This window comes from Sarcophilus harrisii, chromosome 2 (assembly GCF_902635505.1).
Source record: "Sarcophilus harrisii chromosome 2, mSarHar1.11, whole genome shotgun sequence".
Lineage (NCBI taxonomy): Eukaryota > Metazoa > Chordata > Mammalia > Dasyuromorphia > Dasyuridae > Sarcophilus > Sarcophilus harrisii.
In genome coordinates, this window is record NC_045427.1 from 423495237 (window position 1) to 423517402 (window position 22166).

The window sequence follows — 22166 nt, forward strand, 5'->3', positions numbered from 1 at the left end:
AGATCAGAAATAATTTTGTCAAGAAATGATAGAAAAACTGAGCCAATCTCCAGCCAAAACTCAACTTTAGACAGCAAGAAGGCCACAAACTTCTAACTATTCAGGCTAATACTCAAAGCCTAAATCATTAGATGTGGGGGAGAGGATTCTCAGGCTTCTGAGATGAATCTGATTATGTGGCACATGACAGCACGAGTATGTGTATATGCATGTGGGGGTGATGTCCCAGGAGGTATACATGAGCAGGAGACTTTGGGTCTTACTCTGTATGGATATTCACCTTAATACTGCACTTCTTTGTGATTAAAAGAGGATAAATACCTATTAACAGAGTTGGGAAAATGTAATACATATCTATATTTAACTAACTATACAGAATCTAAATGTTAAATCTAATCTTAAGTTAGCCCAAATGTGGATGCTGTGCTAGAATTGTTTTTAGGTCGGGATTACAGGAAACGGGATAATAATTTCAAAAATCTATGCTAACAATCACTGGAATCTGCTCACCCCATCTCACACCAGATGTTCCCGCAATATGTGTTGCTCAAAATACCTTACTTGTAGTCTTACCCTGTTGGAAAAGGGGGTGCACTTTCCTGCTGGCCTGGGGCATCCACATGGCATACAGCAAAGTGCTGGGTGATCTCTTGCATGTCTTCAAAGTTAAAGAATGCATTAAAACAGGACTTATCTGCAAAAAAAAAAAAAAAAAAAAAAAAAAAGGGGGGGGGGAGAACCCAGAGGTAACAAACCATTCATATCTACCCAATTTATTTTAAACCAGTTTTTGCACTCAATCTTCCTCCTACATGATGCTTCTTTTAAGTCTTAGCTATTTAAATCTCACAGCTTCTTTCTGCTCAATCACTTAAATTCTTTTTTATTGTTATCCCACTATAGCAAAATATTTGGGAGGTTCCATGTCAGACATTTCAATAACTATTTTTTAAAAAATGATCATTCCTAATTCTTTATATTGCCAATGATAAATTAGATGGGAAATAGCTCTTATGTGCCACTGATGGTAATGCATAACATGGTGTCTTCCACAAAAATACATACTCTTATTAACTTGTGTGTATATACTCCTTGATTTTATGGAGCCTTATAGATTTTATATTTTATGTCCCTTTTATATCTTTCTACTCACCCCTTGCCCCAATTTTCTTAATCCATCTTATCTGGCTAACAAACTATGTGCCTGGCCAACAGACCAACTTCTCCTTTTTGGATTTATCCTCCTTTAGTACATAGAAATCCAATATTTATTCATCTAGTGTGGCTGCTTAGATCACTTATCAGTAGGCTTCAAGAAAGTTTATAACACCGAAATGAAAACTTCAAACATAGGCCACACATAAAAAAAAAAAACCTGGATGAGTAAATATGGGCACACAGTACAAAGAAGGGAAAAAGGTAAGGTATGTGTACTAGATGGTTTAATCAAGAATGGTCAAACAAAGCCCCTTCAAATTTGTTGCTTGTTGATTGCTAAGTCACTGGTGATTGGTTGGTGTAACAGTGTTTTTATGCTGATAGTTAACTAAAACATAAAAAGAGGCAAGGTCCAAGGGTCTTGTTTTAGCAAGTTCACTGAATTGTTATTAATTCCATCAATAATGTGGTGTTCCTCATACCCAGAGTACAAAAATCCAAATGTAATTCTATATTTCTCGGAAAGGTGAAAGGAGAATATCTCCTCTAAGTCTTAAATCTGGAATGTAATCTGATTTAAAAACAAAACAAAACAGAAGAAGAAATACCATAGGACAAGGGGGCAAACTATAAAACCAAAATACATACGGTTTAGGCCAATGTCATGATAAGTAAGAATAACTGGTCTGTTCCCTTTTGGTGAGCCTCGCATGGTGACATGTACCACGCCATGAGCTGTTTCTATGTCGTGCTCCTGAAACAAGAGAAGGTAGTGTTTCACCATAGGCTGAAAAGTATACCCAGGATGCCAAAAGTTTCACAATTTTTCCTTCATTTTCACTTTTTCCCCGAGCTGGGATGACATACTCCCTTGTACTACACATGTGTATGTGAAATGCTGTGAGAAAATAGCTACTTTCCAACCTCATCTAATAAAATGGAAAAGAGGGTGAGAAGAGGAAAGGGGAGTAATGATCACATAGAGCAAAAAATCATGGTTATGAGACTTATGAGAGATGCAAAAGGAGCAGGGATTAAGGAAAAGGTGGTTAAATGAGTTGGATGATGAATGGGGAAAGAGATACGACAATGTTGGTTAAGAGCAGTCATCTGTAGGATCATGGATTAGAGTAGGCACATGAAGAAAGGAAAGAAAGCTGTTGGGCAAACCCAAGATTCAAACTAGTGCGGTTTGGGCCAAATAGGAGAAAGTTAGTAAGTAGAACAGATGATAGGACCCGAGCAGAGCCAAAGGGGAAGCTGAGGAGGAGAGCACAAGATGGAATCAGAGGCTGCTGCAACCAGTATCAGGAGGGGGCAATTTTGAAACCAAAGGAATTCACAGGATCCTGGTTCAATGCAATCTGTTTCTAGGAACCCAAGACTTTGAGTTTTGTAAAAGAAAAACTGATCATATATCTACCTATCCTTTAAGGTAATTAGTCTGACACGTCAATTTTACTAGTTTAAACATTCTTGTGTATGAGTAAGGAGGTACAGAGACCTAAGAAATGAGGGGAGATCAGAAGCACAATGCACTGCTGTTAGTCACACTCTTTTAGAGGGTTTTGTGTAACTTTTTTCATTTTGTTTTATAGGAAGGTTCAATGTGGAAGAAAGGTTGTTGACTGAAAAGTGACTGATATATTATAACAAAATTTATCAACGAAAAAAATAACAACCCAATAGTAAGATCAAGCTATTTGAATTTCCTGTTTAATAAAGAACCCTCTTTAAAATCTTTAATTTTTCTTTATAGGATATAGGAGGCAAAGTATTTCCCAAAGTTTAGTTCAACTGGGTCTCACCAAAAATCATATAACCCACAGGGCATTTAATAAATCTCTTTCACATTAAACTCAAATTGTCTCTCTCAAATTGTTGCACTCTCCTATTAACACTGGTTTGGAAATGGGGAGAACACAGAGACTCTTAAGAGCACCAAGACAGTTGAAGAACAACAAAAGGGTTTTCAGTGGTAGGGAGAGAATAGTAATTAAATACAAAAGGACATCTGTATATGGAGAAGTAACTTCAGTAGAAAGATGCTAAAAAGGGAGTATATAGGAACTCCAAGAACAGACAGGTTGGAAGTAACCAAGAATTTTGAAATTTAAAAAAGCAGGGGGAACTGATAAAATGATCAACTTTATCATTCTCTGATGGTCTGGGTAAATCTCATAATTTCAATACAGCTTCTTATATATTTTTCTGAGAGTGACACGAGGTCCTTTATAATGCCTGGAAACAAAGAGACACAATAACTATGCACCGGAAGAGTGAAAACACTAGGGATTTATTCTTTAGTTCAGTACTTCTGAGACTTGCCTTGAGGCTCAGGAGAGTTATTGGCAAATGCTTAAATCCTATCAGGCACTTACCGGGCCATCTAATTGCCTCCTGTCTGCTGAGCCTTTAGAACCTCTTCCTTCACTAGGGGGAGATGAGGAAACATTTGACGTGATATCTTTGACAAGTCGATCTGATTGTGAAGAACTAGGCTCAGAATTCATCTGGAGTGAAATGCTATCTCAATGATCTTGATTGTGGATCTGAATTAGTGGTCAGGTCACTGTCGGAGCAATATTACTACTTTTTTTTTTTTTTTTTTTTTTAAATAATCAACTGCTCTCTGTTCTGGAGGAGGTGGTCTCTCCAGTCACCACCTCTCCCGGGCATTCTAGAACACAGGATGACTGCACAATGTGACCCATCGCACAATTACCAAGAGGGCAGGGAGGAAGATCTTCCTTTCTACCATCTGCTTAACTGATCTCTCCATTGTTAAAAGCACTTCTTGGGCATCATTACATGCTCTTTTAAGACTTCTACCTGTGGCACCCCAAAGTTCCCCCCAATCACACTTCTGTTCTCAGCTGACTGTCCAAAGTCAATGAAGGGCAGACAGCCAAGATCTCTGTATCAGGTTGTCTTGCCATCATCTAAACAGAACAACCAAATGTCTTTGATTTTCTTACATGTGATCCCCTGCTACCCAACTTTGCTATCATACTAGAAAGATCACCATTTTATTTATTTTTCTAAAATTTATGTTTTCTTTCTGTTCCCAACTAGGTCTTAAGATATTTTAAAGCTTCTGACCAATCCATCTTTTATTTTGCTTATTAATCAATAAACATTCATTAAACAAAGCCCTGTCCTCAAGGAGCTTACATTTTAGTAGAGCCAATGAACCCCATCTAATTTTTTAATTTTTATTTTACCACTCCTGAATCAGTACCCTACTGAACACTGACTGGAATCTGGAAGTCTTTGTTTTTTGTTATGCAAGGGATTTCTGCTATAATATGACAGTCTGACCAATGCAAGCGGTTTACTTTTTATAATCTTCCTGGTTTTGACTTATCCACCATCTAAATTCTTGCATTGTTTTGTTCCAGCTTAATTCTTTTGATCTGAACCAATGTTCTCTCAAACTCCTTCAATGGGTTCCCCTACTTCTAATAGATCTCCCACATCATTCAAAGAATATATACTATGTTTACAATCATTTCTCACTTCATATATACTCAAAATACTTCCCTCTCTTCACTTTCTTCCTCTCCTCACATAACTTTAACCTAATTATGAAGGGGATATAAGGGTGACTTCTCAACTTAGTCCAAAAATGATTCAACTAAAATTAGTAAAAGAATAAAGGGCAATAAAAAGAATTTTTGTGAGGTCACTTTGACTCCTTTAGAATATAAATAGTGTAAGGGAAATTCCCTAAAAGGTTTCTACCTAGGATCAACTCTCTCCTAAGTTTTCAACTATTAAAATTTAATCATGATTACAAATTTAGAGCTAGAAGGGGCATCAGATGCCATACAGTCCAACCCATTCATTTTATAAATGAGGCTACTGAGACTGAAACAGGTTAAGTGACCCTACCACATTCATAAAATTCATAATATCATAAAATTTGAACTCAAGTTTTCTTCACTTCAAATCTAACTTTATCCACTATCCCACATTGCCATCAACTTCTTATTTTGCGGATGAAGAACTGGGCCAAAAGAATTGACTTACTCAAGATCACACAGTTATTATCAAGTCCAGAGGTATGCATGACCATAAGATACACTTTAAATGATTCAAAAAATTCAGTATTGTGTCAATCTAAATTTGCATTTTATATCAAAGCTTAAAAGTTCATTAAAAAAATAAGTTCTATTTTCTTTACTTTGATGAATGAGTACTCAATAAATGTTGCCATTAAAAAAATTTCCTGTTGTAAACCTAATGAGGTAGGCTGCAGTACATGTTCATGAATAAGGGACACAGGTAAGATCTGAATTCAAGTTCTTGATCTCTAAATTTAGCATTCCTTCCACTGTACTAGGAATTCCATTTGAGACAGCTGTCTTATGATAAATTCAATGGCTTAAGAGATGGAGGGCTACTTCTAGATGCTAGAAGGAGTTAAGATGGCAGCTGAAACAGCCAAATGGCAAGGAATGATGGCACCTGCCATGAAGAACAGGTGGCACTGCCCTTACAGAGACGGGCTTAGATTCAATTAGCACTGTAAGTAAAGACATAAGACACCATAAAGGGTAAAATCAATTTTTACAGCTTGGCAAGGAATAAGCTTTCCATTAGCTGAATAGGTCATTGAAAAAGATCAAGGGCATTGGAAGTAACTGAACAAGAACTTTAACCAGTCCATTCTATCTATCTCCGTTGTCAGAATTTTAACCCACCCATCCTTTTCATTATCATAGAGTTAGAATAACTTCAGAGACTATCTTGATGAGTATATTTAAGACAAACTCAAATAAGACAATCTCTGAGGAACCTGGAACATTTGCTCTAGACTAGGCCCCTCCCTGACTGCCCTTACTTCTCAACTTTTCAAAGCATCTTGCTTAATCATACATGATTTCGCCTTTGTGGTATGGCTGTGATGTCTCCTGAGTTTTCCACATTGTGAATTGCTCTCTCTTTGTACAGGAGTACTTCATTTATCTGATATTTCTTCAGAAGGACTTCCAGAAGCTGAAGCCCTAGAGACCCAGAGAAATAAATGTAGTGGTACATTTTTGGGAGATAACAGGAAAGGAAGGATCATATTCAAATACTTCAATTAAAAAATCACTTAAAATTTTCAACTCTCATCAGTTAACAAAATTTTGTAAATCTAGGAGTTAAAGACATTACGTTGCTAAGCCACTTTAGGGTGGAGGCACCCTAGTTTTACAGGCTTACCAGAATTCATCTCCTAACGTTCTAGGATCTGAGCTGGAACTCCAGCAAGCAAAGGGCAGTTTGACCCTTATTCCCTCTGAACATTTCATCCCTTGTTGCCGCCCCCCTCCCCCCAGAAGAATATGGAGTCTTTATAAGCTTTATAGTCTTCAATTTAGGACAGCTGTTCTGGAAAGCATTTTTCACAGGTTTTAAAGCCATTTAAGTATGTGTGAAAGAAGATGGCATACATAATAATTTGAGCTGCAGACCATGATTTATCTAGTATGTTACTTGGCCTCTCAATGAGTCTTTTATTAGTAAACAAGAAATTACTCCACATTTTGTCATGCTCAAATTCCTCTGGGAATAAATATTAGATACAAACCATGCTGTAATGCCCAGTGCATTATTGCTATTTTCTTCTGTCATTCAGTAAAGGGAGAGGGTGTTGGTTTGAAGCACTGTAAAGAGCTGGTTCAGGAACTAGATCAACAACCTTGGAATCAGGAAGACTTAATTCAAACTGGCCTCAGAAACTATAACTGTGTAACCATGAGCAAGTTACTTAATCTGTCTGCCTCAGTTACCTCATCTGTAAAATAAGCTAAAGAAGAAAATGGCAAACCTAAAGTAACTTTGCCAAGAAAATATCAAATGGGGTCCTGAAAGGGTTGGAGATGACTGAAATCCCTCAAGTTATATACAACCTAATCATAAATATTTACTACCGAGAGTCTTTGAGCCAGATACATTTTATATTCTCTGGAGGAGAGGCTGCTTTCCTGCCCTTCCAGAGCATACAGTCTAGGAAAAACCTATAAGCAATTTAATAACTATCTGCTTGCCCACATCTCTGATGCAAAAGCCAATCAATGGTCACAGTGTTCAAGGGGAAAATAGGATAAATCAGGTCTCAATCTTACAGTAGGTGTGGAAATAATAAACTTTATAACAGTCATGGAATGAACACTGATGATTTTAGATCTTCTGGGAAGCAAATTCTTTTTTTCTTGCATCCACTTTTAAGAATGTCACCTCCATCCACTGCCCTTTATACCCAGATTCAAATGATAACAGCTATTCACTTCAAAAAAATCATTAAGATTAATTCATCTAGGAAAATAAAAGAACCAAGAGACATAGGGCTATTTTAATTAAATCTTACAATTACATGGCAGATACAAAGGGGGTGAGGGAGGGAGAGAAGTACACCCCCCTACACATACACACAAAATTTATTAAGCCAAAAAAAAAAAAAAAAAAAAAAAAAAAGAACTGAAACTTCCAATTGGGTTGAGGCTCAGTCAGTTGTCTGAGAATTTTACTAAAGTAGGTTCTTGGGGTGAAGGAAAGTAGGTATGAAGGGATTTCTCAGCACAGCTCTAGAAGGATGCCCGGATTAAATGATTCAAGCTTCTTCCTTATAAACATAGCTCTTGGGACACTACCAACTCAAAAGCAAAGTGACACATCTTTCTCATTTGTTTGCAATGCTGACTACAGATTGAATGCTTATATCTCCCTCAGGAATATCAGAGAAGTGGGAAAAATATCCTTCAGTTAGATTTTGGAGGCATTCTTCAGAAAAGTTGAAGCTGATCATTCACTGATAACCCCATTCAAGGTTTCCTTAAGACATCTCCCAAAGTTTTCAACTAAGAATCACACATGGATTCTAGTGGAATATCAAAAGAGAAAAATCTTTTCATAAACAATAAGCATAAAGGCTCGATGAATATTGGGTATAAAAATAAAGGCCCCTTAAAGAGAGTACCATGGTCATGGCTTTAAAAAATACAATCACAAAAATTGCATGTTAATTCTATATAGCCAGTGACAAATGTGCATGTCAATTCTTTAATTTTTACTGCATCAGAACTGGGCCAAGAACCTGTGGTCAGTAGTGTTTAGAACATACTATTATCAAAGAATATTAAAATATTTTCACAAACATTTTCCCTGCAATTCAACTTAAGCAATTGTTGCATGCTTTTATTTCTAAAATTCAACATTTTGAAATCATTCATGCTTCCCAATATATTATTCACATTCTATGTAGAACAAAATATTTTTTGGAGAAATTCATAAGGCTCATCATTATGAAGTTTAATGTGATCCTCTTCCTAGGAGATGACACCTCAACTTAGCAAATCAACAAATCCATTTCTATAAGTTCATTCCAGTGCCTAAAACCACTACCAACAACTAAATCTGAAAAATACCTTTATCCAAATAACTACTTAATTTCCTGTATCTGGGTCAGTAAGACTTCATCTATAGGAAATGTTTTGCCCACATCAGAGAGTGGGAGACCCTGTGGGTCAGAGGTGAATTTTAAAGCAGAAATGAACAGTTTCCCATTCCTTGACCTATTGAATTGGTCTTGGGATTCAGCAATCCAATGCCGGAATAATATAAGAGCACACCTTTATGGACCATCTGTCCTCTTCACCATTCTATTATGATGTGACAGAGCATAGCATTATATATACTAGTATGAATCTGGATAGAATGTGGACTAAAATGTGGCAAAGCATGCTTTGCCAACGGGATTAGTTCTTTCTCCTAATATTAGAATGATAAACAGATCTGACTATATTCAATACTAAAAAAAGCAGTCTTGAAAATAACTACTTGTGCTGAGGGCTGGCAGCAGGGGAGTGGGTTTCTCAGAACGCTCTGTAACCATGAAGACTCAGAAATGGCTAATAGGTTCCTGCTTGCTACTCATGCTTTCCATATGGCCTGCTTTCAAAACTGCTGTCAGGGCATCCCACCAATACAAGTGGTCCCATAATGGATATATTACCCATTATTTCTTTCCTTGTTCTTCCATAGGGACTAGAATATTCATAGAGTAGGAAGTAGAACAAACAGTCATGAATTTCCTACTACGTGCCAGGCATTGTCCTAAGTGCTTTACAAACATCACAACAAATTTTAGGTGGTATAAAGGGAGGATTGATTGATACCTTAATTAACTGATACCTAAAATAAATTTTAAGATGGTAATGGTCATATACAAAAAGTAGAGAACACTGTGTAGGAAAAAAAAAGGGGGGGGGGGAGTAAGGGACATACTTCCAATTTCTAAATAACAAGCAAGGAAAGTATTTGCATTTTACATTTAATGCATTTAACATTTTGAATTTTTGCTAAAAGGGTTTTGTTACCAAGAAGTAACTCCTCCCCCCTCCCCCCCGTTTCCATGCAATGAAGGAAAACTTTACATGTGAGAACTGTCTGATTATAAGTGACTCAAGTAATACACAGTATTATTATTTCAGGAAAGGAGATGTCAATCAAAGACAAAGAAATCAACATAGGCATCTAAAATATAGAGAGAATACCTGGCAGGCAAATCCTTTAATAAGACAGTCAATTAAATAAATCTTGATTTATTGAAAAAGGAAAGTTAGAGCCAAGAGTAGCTATGCAAAAAATTCCTTTATATTGGACACCACCATAAAAGGTGATGTTCTGCAAAGATCCTGTACACAGCCCTCTTGGTGCTTGTACAGTCCTTACCTGACAGTCAAAGTCCTGGAAGTTTCGTGTACCATTCTGTCAACAGAAGGCAGAAAACACAGTCAGTTTCCCCAGAGGCTTCCCCAAATGTGCAACAAAATCAGTTTCACATTGAAAGCACAGCAAGTATAGCCCCTTGGTTGCCACAAGTCCCACAATTCTCAGCAAAAGGCTTGAGATACATGGGTTAGTCAAGGATACAAAGAACTGGATCTGGGAGGCAAGACTCATCTTAAGTACTTCATAACCAGAATAACTAGTAAAAGAACCTAGTTTTTCCCAGCAAGATAAACTTTCCAATTGCCTAGAATATAGGCTTTAAAAGTTTGTGAAATGAGGGCAAAATAGCTGCCACCTGTACTAAAGTACAGTATATCTGCAACAGTGACAGGCAACAGCAGAGACTGGATGGAGACTTGTCTTGAGGAAAAAAGAACTGCAAAAGAAAGGGTGAAGAGAAGGAACAGATGTCCCAAGTCTGGTGAATACCAGTTACAGATGTGACGTGGAAAGGGAGCTGAGGAAGGAAAGAAGGTATGTGTGGACTACAAGTGAGTGAATTCATTTTTGAGAAAGAATACAAGGAATGTACAATTTCAGGAGGAGAAAAGAGAAGGATAAAATAAAGTTTCATCTATTGGCTTAGAATCTATTGATTCTCCACAAGTGGCAAGAGGAAAAAAGTGATAGATTCATGAATTGTTTAAAAGGAGAGCCACAAGACAGCAAAGTTGCAGAAATGTCAATCATAAAACTCCTGGGATTTTTGTTTGGTAGGCAAGAGTATAAGAATATAATAAGAACAATGATGTCATTTTTGAAGAAATACTTAGGAAGAGTAAGTTGACTCGATTTTGAGCTCCTTTTGTCTTGGGACAGTGTGGAGTAGGGGAGGGTAGGATGTCAATCCATGCAAAAATGCTACTCACCTGTAAGATCTGCCCTGTGGCACATAGAAGATACTAGTTATTTGGCCTTTGTCACGTTGTTTGCCCTCAGTGCCTTAGGTCTGATAGCTAAGTGCCACGGGCAGATCTTAAACCCAGTTCTTCCAGATTCCAGGGCCAGATCTCTAGCCACTGCTACAATGCTTCATTGTGAATCAATAAGACTGGAAAACACTTTGCAATTTATCTGTAAACCTGAGTTTTCTTTAGTGGGGTAACCACACTCTGTCAGTTAGAGGAGGCCTCCCATTTGCCTGAAGAAGGTATGGAATAATTGAGCTCCAATAAGCTTTTCTCTTAGAGAAGATTTAGAAATCTGGCCAAAAGGACACAACCATTTTCAGATGGACACAGGAAAGTCTTCTCAAAAACAGTTTTCTTCCCTTTAGTTACTTTTACTACTGACCAGGTGAGAGTTAGCAAGAACACAAGGCAAAGGTTATCTCTGTAAAATCATAAAGAGAAGCAATTTATTCTTTTTCAGAATGGTAGAATGATTTCATGTTTTTGGAAAAGCAGTTATGACTAAGCAATCCTAATTTTTCCAGAAGTGACAAAATTATATTAGATCCTCAATAATGGGGAGACTTCACAGGGACTGTCTACCAGGGAATAAGGTACTGCCAATTCTGAGGTTTAATCCCTTGGTAAAGGCCTAATCTACACAATTGCTGACACCATAAAAGGCATGGAAGGAAAACTTAGGGGATATCTCACAGCCATCATTTCATAGCACACTACCAGAAGGATGCCAGAAAAGGAAAAAGAAAGTAAGCTTTTCGTGACAGTCATTCATTCATCTTAGAAGGAACAGGAGAACAAACATGAGGAAAGAACTTACTGTGTTTGACTGTCAGTAACATTTTGGACCTTAAACAGAAGGAAGCACCTTCACCTGTACAAGAACGGATGGTATTGGAATAATTTTATTTAAAAGATTATCCAATAAAAAATGAAGCAAGCTAATTTTAAAAATTGAGTAATTTTAATTGATGAGAATACTTTTTTTAAGGGTTTCATATATTTTAGCAGTAAGATGAAACTATCTGTTCTTTTTCAAGAGGTGAAGCTTATCAATACAGAGTAGGGATAAAGTATGTATTTAATACTACTATATGGTATTTTAAAACCTTTTGATTTTTTTTTTAAAGAAAAGCTTTATAAAACAGATCAAAACAGATCTGATGAGGGTTTTCAGAGATTCTATAAATTGTTTAGAAAGAACAGAAAACACTTGAACCACCTAGAGTCAGTCCAGAAACACTAAAAATGATTCAAATTCTCACTTTCTGGGCTTTCCCTTTGCTGCCATCACTTTTCATTTCCATAATTTTCATTGCTATCATTTCAGTTCCATTGGGGACTCAATTCTAATAATTAACTTGTTTACTGGTCCTTAGTCCTCCCTCCATTCTCAAGTTCAGTTAGTACTTACTCCTGCCTTTATATTAGGTGACTTCCATGTACATGCTGATGTTTCCTCAAAAACCCTAACTTTCTAATTCTTCAACTTCAGCTCCTATGATCTAACTCTTCAAGTCCATTTCACACACAGGAATGGCCACAAATACCATTTCCCACGAGTGTTCCATAACCAAAAAACCCAATAATCCTTTATCCAATCAAAATCTTTTATTTCTAGCTTCCAAACCCTGCCTTAACCCACACATGTGGCCTCTGATCCCTCCACCTTCTGTATTTCTCAATCTTGACTTCCCCTCACTCCTCCAGCTTCAGCTAAAATGAACTGGAAGAATTCACATATTCAAATTGTCTAGGTCCACTAAAATTTTATGTAATTCAATACCTACTGAGTTCTAACCAAGACAAGGAAATCTTTTTATTCTTTCCTAATTGATTCTCTATCTTTTTGCCCAGAAAGATGAACTTTTTCTTCTCATCATTCCACATCACATACTCTCTCCATTCAGTCAGCTGAACACCACACCTCATACTTTAAGGGAAAATAGTTCCTCTGACCAGAGCTCCTGAATTTCCCTTTCTCTGCATCTTTAGTTCCCCTATCATCCTTATCCACTACTGCTCTTTTTAGTCTAGCTTTTGACACAATCAACTCTCTATACCTATCTACCCTTAATCTTACTGTCTCCTCTCGTCTTTTATAGATTGTCTTCATAATTAAGTCCTCCGATTTAATTTTGCATCACCTTCTATCTACTGGTTCCTTCATGTTGCCCAAACATGTTCGAATCTACCTGATCCTACAATATTCCTTCCTAGACCTGTACCAGCCACCCAAAAAGATGGTTCTCAAGAGCCATCCTCTCAAGATATTATCCTACAGCTTCCTCCTTTTCACAGCAAAATACCTAGAAAAAGCAAACTAACTTGCTGTTTATAACTCCTCTCTTCTCAATTCTCTTTACAATCTGATTACTGACCATATCAACTGAAAAGACTTTCTCCAAAAGTTACTAACAATCTCTTAGCTGACAAATCTAATGGGTACTTTTCAATTCTCATCCTTCTTGCCCAAGGATTGGTCCAATTAACCTTGGCATTCATATTTCAATGTTGCCCTCTGCCTCTCAATTTGGAGGGCAGAGTCATGAACTTCAAAACTTTCATTTAGGGAAGGGATTCTCATGTCCAACTGGGCTGCACTCCTTTTGGATTTTTCTACTCTGTCACCAGGAGTCTCATCAGTTGGGAAACATCATCCTGCTAACTCAATCAGCCTTCGGACTCACACTTCCCCCCCTCAGTGCCTTTTGCCCCCTGATTGAAGGGTGACAATACAAACTCTAAAAACTTCCACTTAAGAAGGGGTCTTGGGCAACCATAATCTCATTTCCCACCCAGATGCAATCCATTTGGACTCCTTTGAGTTCTCCACCATACGCCTTGTCCCCTTCCCCAAACCACCCACCTCCCAGCTTTTCAGCTTTCATATTACCTTTCCCCCATTAGATTATAAGCTCCTTGAGGGCAGGGAATGCTTTCCCTTTTTCTATCTGTGTCCACAGCCTGGCACATAGTGGGTATTTGATACATGTTTATTAAAAGATTGCTCTCTCTTCAACGTTTAATACTGCTGCGTAGCCTCTCTTCTCATGGGTTTCAAGCCACTACTCTTTCTGGTTTTCTTCCTGCCAGACAGCTTGTTCCTCTTCCAGCTCCTTGACTGAGTTGTCACCATATCCCATTTGGTAACGTTTCCAGCTCCCCATTAACAGCCCCTCTCCCAGGGAAGCCTTCTTCCCAACTTTCCTATATTGATAAGAATGATGTATTATCTTTCCAGGCACCTGGGTTCAGAACTTAGCATTATTCTTGACTCCTAAATCTTGTTCCTTCAAATTCATTAAGTTTCCAAAGCTGATCCATTTTACTCACAAAATCTTGAGATCTCAACTCCCCAATCCATTTGCCACAGAACTACCAAAATTCTAAAACATAAATCTGGACAGTCTCTCATAACCCTATTAAATCATTTCCTATTGTGTCTAGGCTCTTAGCCCTCCTCACATTTTATGGTCCAACAAAACTGGCCTTTTTATTTGTTCTGTACGTTCTCTTTACTGTCTTTATTCTTTTGCACTGGGTGCCATCCATACCTAGAATGTACTGTTCTCATTTCTGCCTCTTAGAAACCCCTCAAAAGCCCGATTAAGTGCCTTCTACTACAGACTTTCCTAACTTCCTAGTGTCCAATTCTCTTATTTTGGGTTTATTTTGCATATATTTATTTTGTAAATATTTGTATGTCTACATCCTATCTCCTATGAGAGAATGTAAAATATTTGAGAGTAAGGGGCCATTTTATTTTTTGCCTTTATATTCCCAGTACTAGAATATAGTAGAGATGCTTTAAAACTGCTTGATTTCAGTTTTCAAACATTTTAAGTCTTGAGATAGGATGCTTGTTTTTTCAATACCTTGGAAAAACAGAGCCAATTAATACAGATCCCTGTTAAGTTTTTGCATATAAATACTCAAATTTCCTGCATCCCCAAAATTTGAGGGGTCCATGTTGAATTAAAAAAAACCAAAAACCTTTTAAAAGATTAAAAGAATCTCTTATCTAAACCCAATCTCTATTCTGGAACCCAAGGTTTTTTTTTTTTTTTTTTTTTTTGTAGCAAAGAGGGTCAGTAACTCCTGATAAGTTTTATAAGTCTATTTTCAGGTGTAAGAATTCTCCCTCTTTTTGACAACATGGTCACAAGGGTTTTTGTGAAGAATGAGCCTCTTTACTAAGCCTAAAAGGAATTGAAAGCGACAGATTACTATTACAAATCTATGATGTTTGTTGCCGGTCTTACTATAGTGTATAGACAAATGTTCTTTAAAAATCACAGTGTATGAAGAGTTCTTTGGCTGAACAAGGAGGGGAACAGGGATCCATCTTTTACAAAAATGTTATCTCATAACAGGTCAATGGATATGAACAAGCAGGTCTCAAAGGAAGGTACATTAGTTATCAATAGTCAAATTTTTAAAAAATGCTGCTATCACAAATAAATGCAAAAATTAATGAAAAAAAAAATACAAAAAAAAAAAAATTAAAATAACTATAGTCAAGGTTCCACTTCATATACTAAGAATGGCAAAGATGACCAAAAAGGAAAAGAGGCACATTAAAAGTATTACTAGTGAAGCTGTGAATTTATTCAGCTATCTTGGAAAGCAATGGGATACTATGCTCAGAAAGTAACTAAACTCAGAAAGAAAGTATACATTGACCCAACAATACCTTCACTAGGTCTATACCTCAAAGCACTGAAGAAAGAAGAAAAGGACCTATATGCAGACTATTTAAAGCAGTTCTTTTTTTGTAAGGAAAAAGAAATGGAAACAAAGGGAGTGCCCATTAATTGGCAAAAGCATGTAATTAGATATGATTTGTGCCATAAGAAATTAAGAAAGGGATGGTTCTGAAAATCCTGCAAAGACTTATGTGAAATAATGAAGAGAGAGTTGAACAGACCCAGCACATTTGAAAGACTTAACTCTGACTATGACCAAACACCATTCTAAAAGGTTCAAGTGAACCTTGCTAACTACCCATATTCTGAGAGAGAGGTAATGGTACAAAAGCAGGGTTCAAATCAAGACAAACTTTTTGGACATGTCTAATGAAAGAATGAAAGAATCTGTTTTGTCTGATTATGCATATTTGTTAGGAGGGTTTTAATTTTTTTTTTTAAGTTGTTGGGTAAGAAAAGTAAAAAAGTTTTTACTGGGGAAAAAAAAGAAATAAAATATAAGGGAAAAGGGGTTAAAAAAAGTAGTTAAAAAAAAGAAAGCTATCCAAAATGTAACAGCTGATTCAGAGGATGAGGTTCCTATTTTAATTCTGGGGAGACTGAGAAGAAACAGAAATAGATTCTTCTTGCTCTCCCAGTATTAGCTTTAATGACACATTTCTTTAGAAGTGCTACAGCTTCATGGGTTCATGTTTTGCCAGTGGTCTTTCCAGGAGTAGTCCAATTTAGTATATCGTTTTGATGGAATTTAGTGTCAGAGAATCTAATCTAATCAGATTAGTTCCCCACCCCACTACTTGGAAAAGTATGTCTTTACTTTCTGAATTCATTAAAAATAAAGCAACTATTTCTTATCTGGTAAATTCTTGGAGTACTTGTTTCTATGGGCATTGGTTTCATTAATATCCATTTTTGGTAAATGGTCTTTTAGAGACAGCAGTCAAGGGTTTCAAGTACATCTTCCTCTAGGAAGCACTTCATTGAGAGTGTGGGAGAAAAGGGTTTATCTATTAGCTGTGAACACCTAACTTGCTCCTTCTGTTAATTCTGAAAATATATCATTTCTGTTGATCAGCAAGGTTGATGCTAGAGTAGGACAACAACTGAATTTTATAAGAACATTTTGGGCTTTGAGAAATCCTTTATATACAAAATCTTATTTGATCCTCAAAACAACTCTATGAAGGCAGGCACCATGAAATATTATCCCCATTTTAGAGATGGAGAACCTGGGGCTGAGAGAACTTGACTTACTATGTCACATGGCTAGTATCTGAGACAGGATCTGAACCTCATGAGGTCCTGATTTCAGACACAAAATGTCATGGACAACCATGACATTAAAATGAAATTAAAATACTGAAAATTTTAAAGAATGATATTATTAGGAAACAAGAAATATAACGTGGTTCTTCCATTTTGGAAAACTACTGTAAAGATGTATATATATGAAGTTAAACTGCAAATAAACAATAAATCTAATGACAAAGAAAAAAGAGAAACAAAGTGATTTTATGAAAGTAATTTTAGTGGGAAGAGGTTCTGGTAAGCATTCTTGAAGATACAAGTGCTAATAATGGAATATTTTCCAAACTGTTTGAGAAAATGATGATCTTTAGTAACATTTTTCCCCTTTAAAATATCAAATGTGAAATTGTATATATTGAAATACCAAAATTTTTGATACGAAAACGGATATTTTCCCAAAGTATCATAATCTCTCATTACTATAGGCTTTCCTCCCTGAATCATCATTTTTTTATTTCATTAGTACACTTCAAGTGTTCCATGAACAAATTAGTTTAGGATACACTTGGATGGATACAGGAAAAGGTGCTTGGTTTGAATAAAGAGTTAGTATTAATGTACCATTATTATGCTGAGAATTAGGGTCATGATAGGCAGTTCTCAATATCTAAAATTAAAAGTTTCAGGAACAAGATTAACACTATACAAGATACTGTTTGAAAGGATAAAGTATAGAATGAACTTATGGGAAAAGGAATAATAACTTTAATAAAAAAAATGGAGAAGCACGATAAGCTAAGCAATATATTTACAATCACATACTGTGACTTTGAAATTTGATATTTAAATAGAAACCTATTAACAATGGTTATGAAAGGCTGTGAAATGGTTATGAAAATTCTGCAAAATGCAGAATGATTCTATGCAGGTGTATGTATATGTAAGTAGAGATTTAAAAATTACTATTCCCAGAAAATTTTAATCTTAAGTTTTTAGTAAAATAGCCTTTGTACAACAGATTATTTAATGAAAAGGTTGCAATACAAACCTACTGCCAGTGCACTGAAAAGACTTCAATTCAAATAATCTACATTCAATCAATCGATATTTATTAAGTACCTACAGTGTGCCTGGCACTGTGCTAAATGCTGGGACACAAAAAGAGGCAATTGAACCTGATTTCAAGGAGGGAAATAACATACAAATATGTACAGAGCAAACTATATAAATAGCTTAACAGAACAAAGACACAAGGAATTAAGATATGAGTTAGGTGAGTGGGTAAGGAATGCCGAATGATTCCTAGGTTTTGAACCTGAGGGGTTGGGAGGATGTTTTTCTTCACAATGATAAGGAAGGTAGAAAAGCTGGGGAATATTTAAAGAAAAAGATTAAGGAGAAAAGAATTCAGTTTTGGATCTATTGGAGATATCTGAAAGGCAGCTAGAGATGTGAAATCAGAGATCAGCAGAGAATTTAGGGCAATATAGATATGGTAACCAGCATAGTGAGAATAATTAAATTTGTGGAAATTTTGATGAGATCACCAACTGAAGTACTTGGGGAGAAGATAATGTGTTATGTGTTTAATTTTCTAAAAGGGTTTAGAAAGTTGAATAATACATGGTTCATACCCAAGCAAAGTGAAATGTACTACATACAAAGTAATAGCAATGTTCTGGGATGACCAGCTGTAAATGATTTTGGTATTCTCAGTAGTACAACCATCCACAATTACTCTGAAGGATTTATGATGAAAAATCTTATCCATACCCAGAGAAGGAACTGATTGTGTCAGAATACAGATTGAAGTATTCTCTCTTTCTTTTTTAACTTAATTTTTCTTGAGGGTTTTTATTTTTATTAGGTTGAGAGATTATGTTTTCTTTCATAACTTGACTTTTGTGGAAATGTTTTGCATAATTTGCATTTGGTTTCTTAATTGTGGATGGGGATAAGGAAGAGAACCCAAAATTTTAAAAAGAAATGTTTATTTTGAATGTAACAGGGGGAAACAATATTAAATAAATAAATGAAACCTGTTCCATATGCTCCCCTATAAGACATGCTATTAAACTTGTTGCTCTTGTTCAAACTACATGGACCACAGCATTCTAGTCCCTTTTGTCTGTTACCACTTAAGACTGTCCAAGCTCATGTTCATTGTTTCCATGACACTATCTATCTATTTCTACTTCTACCATCACCTATTCCTTGTCTTCAGTCATATCTTTTATCGTTTCCAATGATTCCTGTCTTCTGATTATTATCTAAGCTTTAGCTTCAATAATGACCTGTAAGGTTATATAATAATGAATTTTATAAAAAAGCTTCTTAGGACACACCACAAGAGAAAAATGTAGGGTATGTGTGTATTTTGTTTTTTATTTGCTTTAACAAAAATGTCACGGAAATACTAGAACAAGGGTCTTTAATTTTTACTGGAAGTGGTCCAATGATGGCAAATCTGGTTGGAAGTGACTCTCTCCATCTTAGGGCTGAACACAACTGCCTTCACCTACTCCTCCCTCTGCACTGGAGGAGCTACAAACACTCATCACTAAGCTCTCCTGTCTAGATTAGTTTTTTCATCTGATCATCACAATGCCCACAAAAAAAAGTTTATCTGGTTGTAGGCTTTGGGAAGTTTCAACAAAGCTCACTTACTATTTTAAAGTGATTCAACTAAGGTAATGCTGAATCATTATTTCCTTCCTTCCCAGTTTCAATCATTTACTAACTAACCTCTCTCATCATTTTCTAAGTTTTTCAGAGGCTGATTCCAGACCTCTTGATTTTTCTATTTTCCCCATCCCTTTTGTTTATTAGTACATTTAACAAAGGATGGTCAGTAGAAATTAAGAGACAAATAAATGAACCGCTTTTGTTTCAGAAGTACCGTTTCAGTGAGGCATTCTGATGTGGCAGTGACTTTGGGCTATGAAATCAGTCAATCAAAATTCATTTATTAAGTGTCTACTAAGGTGCCAGGCCCTGTGCTAAGCCATGGGGACACAAAAAGAAAAGGCAAAAGGCAGTCCCTGCCCTCAAGGAGCTTTCACTCTAATGAGGGAGACAACATACAAATATACAGGATAAATAACTTACCAGAGGGAAGGGTTAAGGGAAGCTTTTAGGAGAAGGCAGAATTTTAGTTGGGACAATAAGAGAGGATAAATCAGAGAAGAAGGAGGACATTCCAGGCATGGGAACAGCTAGAGAATATGCCCAGAACATGTATACATATATTGTATTTAACTAATACTTTAACATATTTAACATATATTGGTCAACCTGCCACCTGGGGGAGGGGGTGGAAGGAGGGGAAAAATTGGAACAAAAGATTTTGCAATTTTTCAATGCTGAAAAATTACCCATGCATATGTCTTGTAAATAAAAAGCTATTTAAAAAAAAAAAAAAAAAAAAAAGAGAATATGCCCAGAGGGGCCTCTTGTTTGTGGACTCCCAGTTAAATGAGGCAATGGGACATAGCAGAAAGAATAATGGATTAGGAATTGAAACAAATTAGTTCTCATTCCAATTCACCATTTATGAGACCTAGAGTAAGTTCTATATTTTTTTGCCTCAGTTTCCTTATGTGTAAACCGGAGAAATTTTGGCTTAGCTCATAGAGTTATTGTGATAATGAAAAAAATGTGTCCATACTCAAAGCAGTAGAGTGTTACACAAATTTAAGGCAGTCCTATTTTATCTTTAGGTTGCTCCTTTCACACCAGTAACACACATCTTTAGTGTTGTAGCTTTGTTTTCAGCCCAGGCACACAACCATAACAAGATGACAGTTTTCCATAATCTTAAGCATTTGACATATTATAGGCTTACTGAAATTAAATGGACAAAAGAAAACTAGCATGAGACTGAAAGGCTATATTCCGAGTAGTTTCATAGTCATCCCAGGACAACTTCTTTAAAGCTAAGAGGTATCTTTGATAGGAAGCTTCTGATTTACACCGCACATCCTTCCTTAAGGGAATACAAGTATTAGTCCTTAAAAGGAAGTCAAATTTAATAGAATATTTGGCAGCAAAATAGGCTGGAATGATAATCTTTCACCTGCAACATTAAACTACCAACAAACAGATGACTCATCAGCAGCAGAAGTGTTGTCCAAATACCTCAGAAGCAGACAGCTTTCAGAATTTCAGAATGGGTAGGAATATTAGAGATCCTCAAACACTAAGAGGCCCTATGGCAATAAGCAGATACAAATTTAGAGACCTCTTTCCTTTCCCCTTCATATCTAGGACTCTTTCTTCCTTCAGTTTCTTGGTAAGTGTCTGAGATGATATTTTTTAACAAGTTTACAAAAAAAGGAATCTGGTGGTTGGAGACATTGTGATGGGACATTTTCCTTTAAAGATGCTACCATTTTGGTCTATCCAAAAGCCTTCCCATATGTACTTACGCAGAGTCACGCTGAACCAGGAGAGTCTAGCAGGGACAGCCCAGAGAGGGTTAGGTGCTTTCTAAGGAAGAGATGACAGATCAGACCAGGCAAAACCATCAGGGTGGAGCCTTGCAACACCAGGATGAAACAATAGAAATATCTCTACTTGCCCTCTTAGTGAGTCTGCTTTTTGCCTATCTTTTATATCCCTAGCACAAGTAAACACTTAACAAAAGGTTGTGGACAAACTGACCAAATCTTGACTACCCAGGTCAGCTAAATGCTAATTCCTATTACTGTTTTGGTATCATTCCTCTTCAGAAGCCCTCTAAAACTTCCAAGATCAAGAAAGAATCCCTTCCAATGCTTACTCCTCAATCTTGAAGAATCCTGGATACCTATTAAGTGAAAGAAACCATCCTTTTTCCAACTCCAGCAAACCTGGCCTGGGTGCCTGCTGATAGCCTAAGAGACCTCAAAGTCTTCTGCCAAGTATCAATCAGTACGAAAAAAAAACACAAGACCAATGGGAATTTTCTTGACAACAATGATGAGACTGGTTGTTCATTTCCAGGGCTAGAGCCAATTACGTTAACAAGCTATGTTTCCTTCCACCCCACTGTGGGGTGCATCTTGTGAAAGCACTTTACAGCAACAAAAAATATGTCTCTTAAAGAAATTTTTTGGGATGGTATGAGAGGAAGCAGCAAAAAAGAAAAAAATGGAGGTATTAAGTATACAGACTTCTATGGGGAGAGAAATTTGATGAATGAAAAAGGATTCAAAGGTGAAATAAGATTTAAAGGGATGAGATTTGGGAGAATAGGCTTAATGGGAAAACGGTGGAGCATAGAACAGATGCTAGTTTTAGGACCAACATCAGGGCCCTTCCTTTAGGAAACCAAGGATTATAATTGTCAGAGAAATACTTATCCAAAATTGTTCAAGAAGGT

At 36.5% G+C, this 22166-nt stretch overlaps 1 protein-coding gene across 8 annotated transcripts in view; it reads right to left on the bottom strand.

The window, feature by feature from the left end:
- The window catches only part of NDRG3 (NDRG family member 3), a 68155-nt gene that overhangs the window by 22720 nt on the left and 23269 nt on the right, over positions 1–22166 (bottom strand). For 3 of the 8 annotated variants that reach the window (XM_031953972.1, XM_031953971.1, XM_031953974.1), the window contains exons 3-5: positions 9880–9915; positions 1807–1912; positions 574–694 (exon numbers count right to left, since the gene is read on the bottom strand). In XM_031953972.1, coding sequence (XP_031809832.1) covers positions 574–694; positions 1807–1912; positions 9880–9915 — 263 coding nt within the window. Of the gene's footprint in view, positions 1–573; positions 695–1806; positions 1913–3539; positions 4038–9879; positions 9916–22166 lie in introns of those variants that run through there. The other 5 variants (XM_031953969.1, XM_023507190.2, XM_031953970.1 and 2 more) reach the window with 5 other exon arrangements.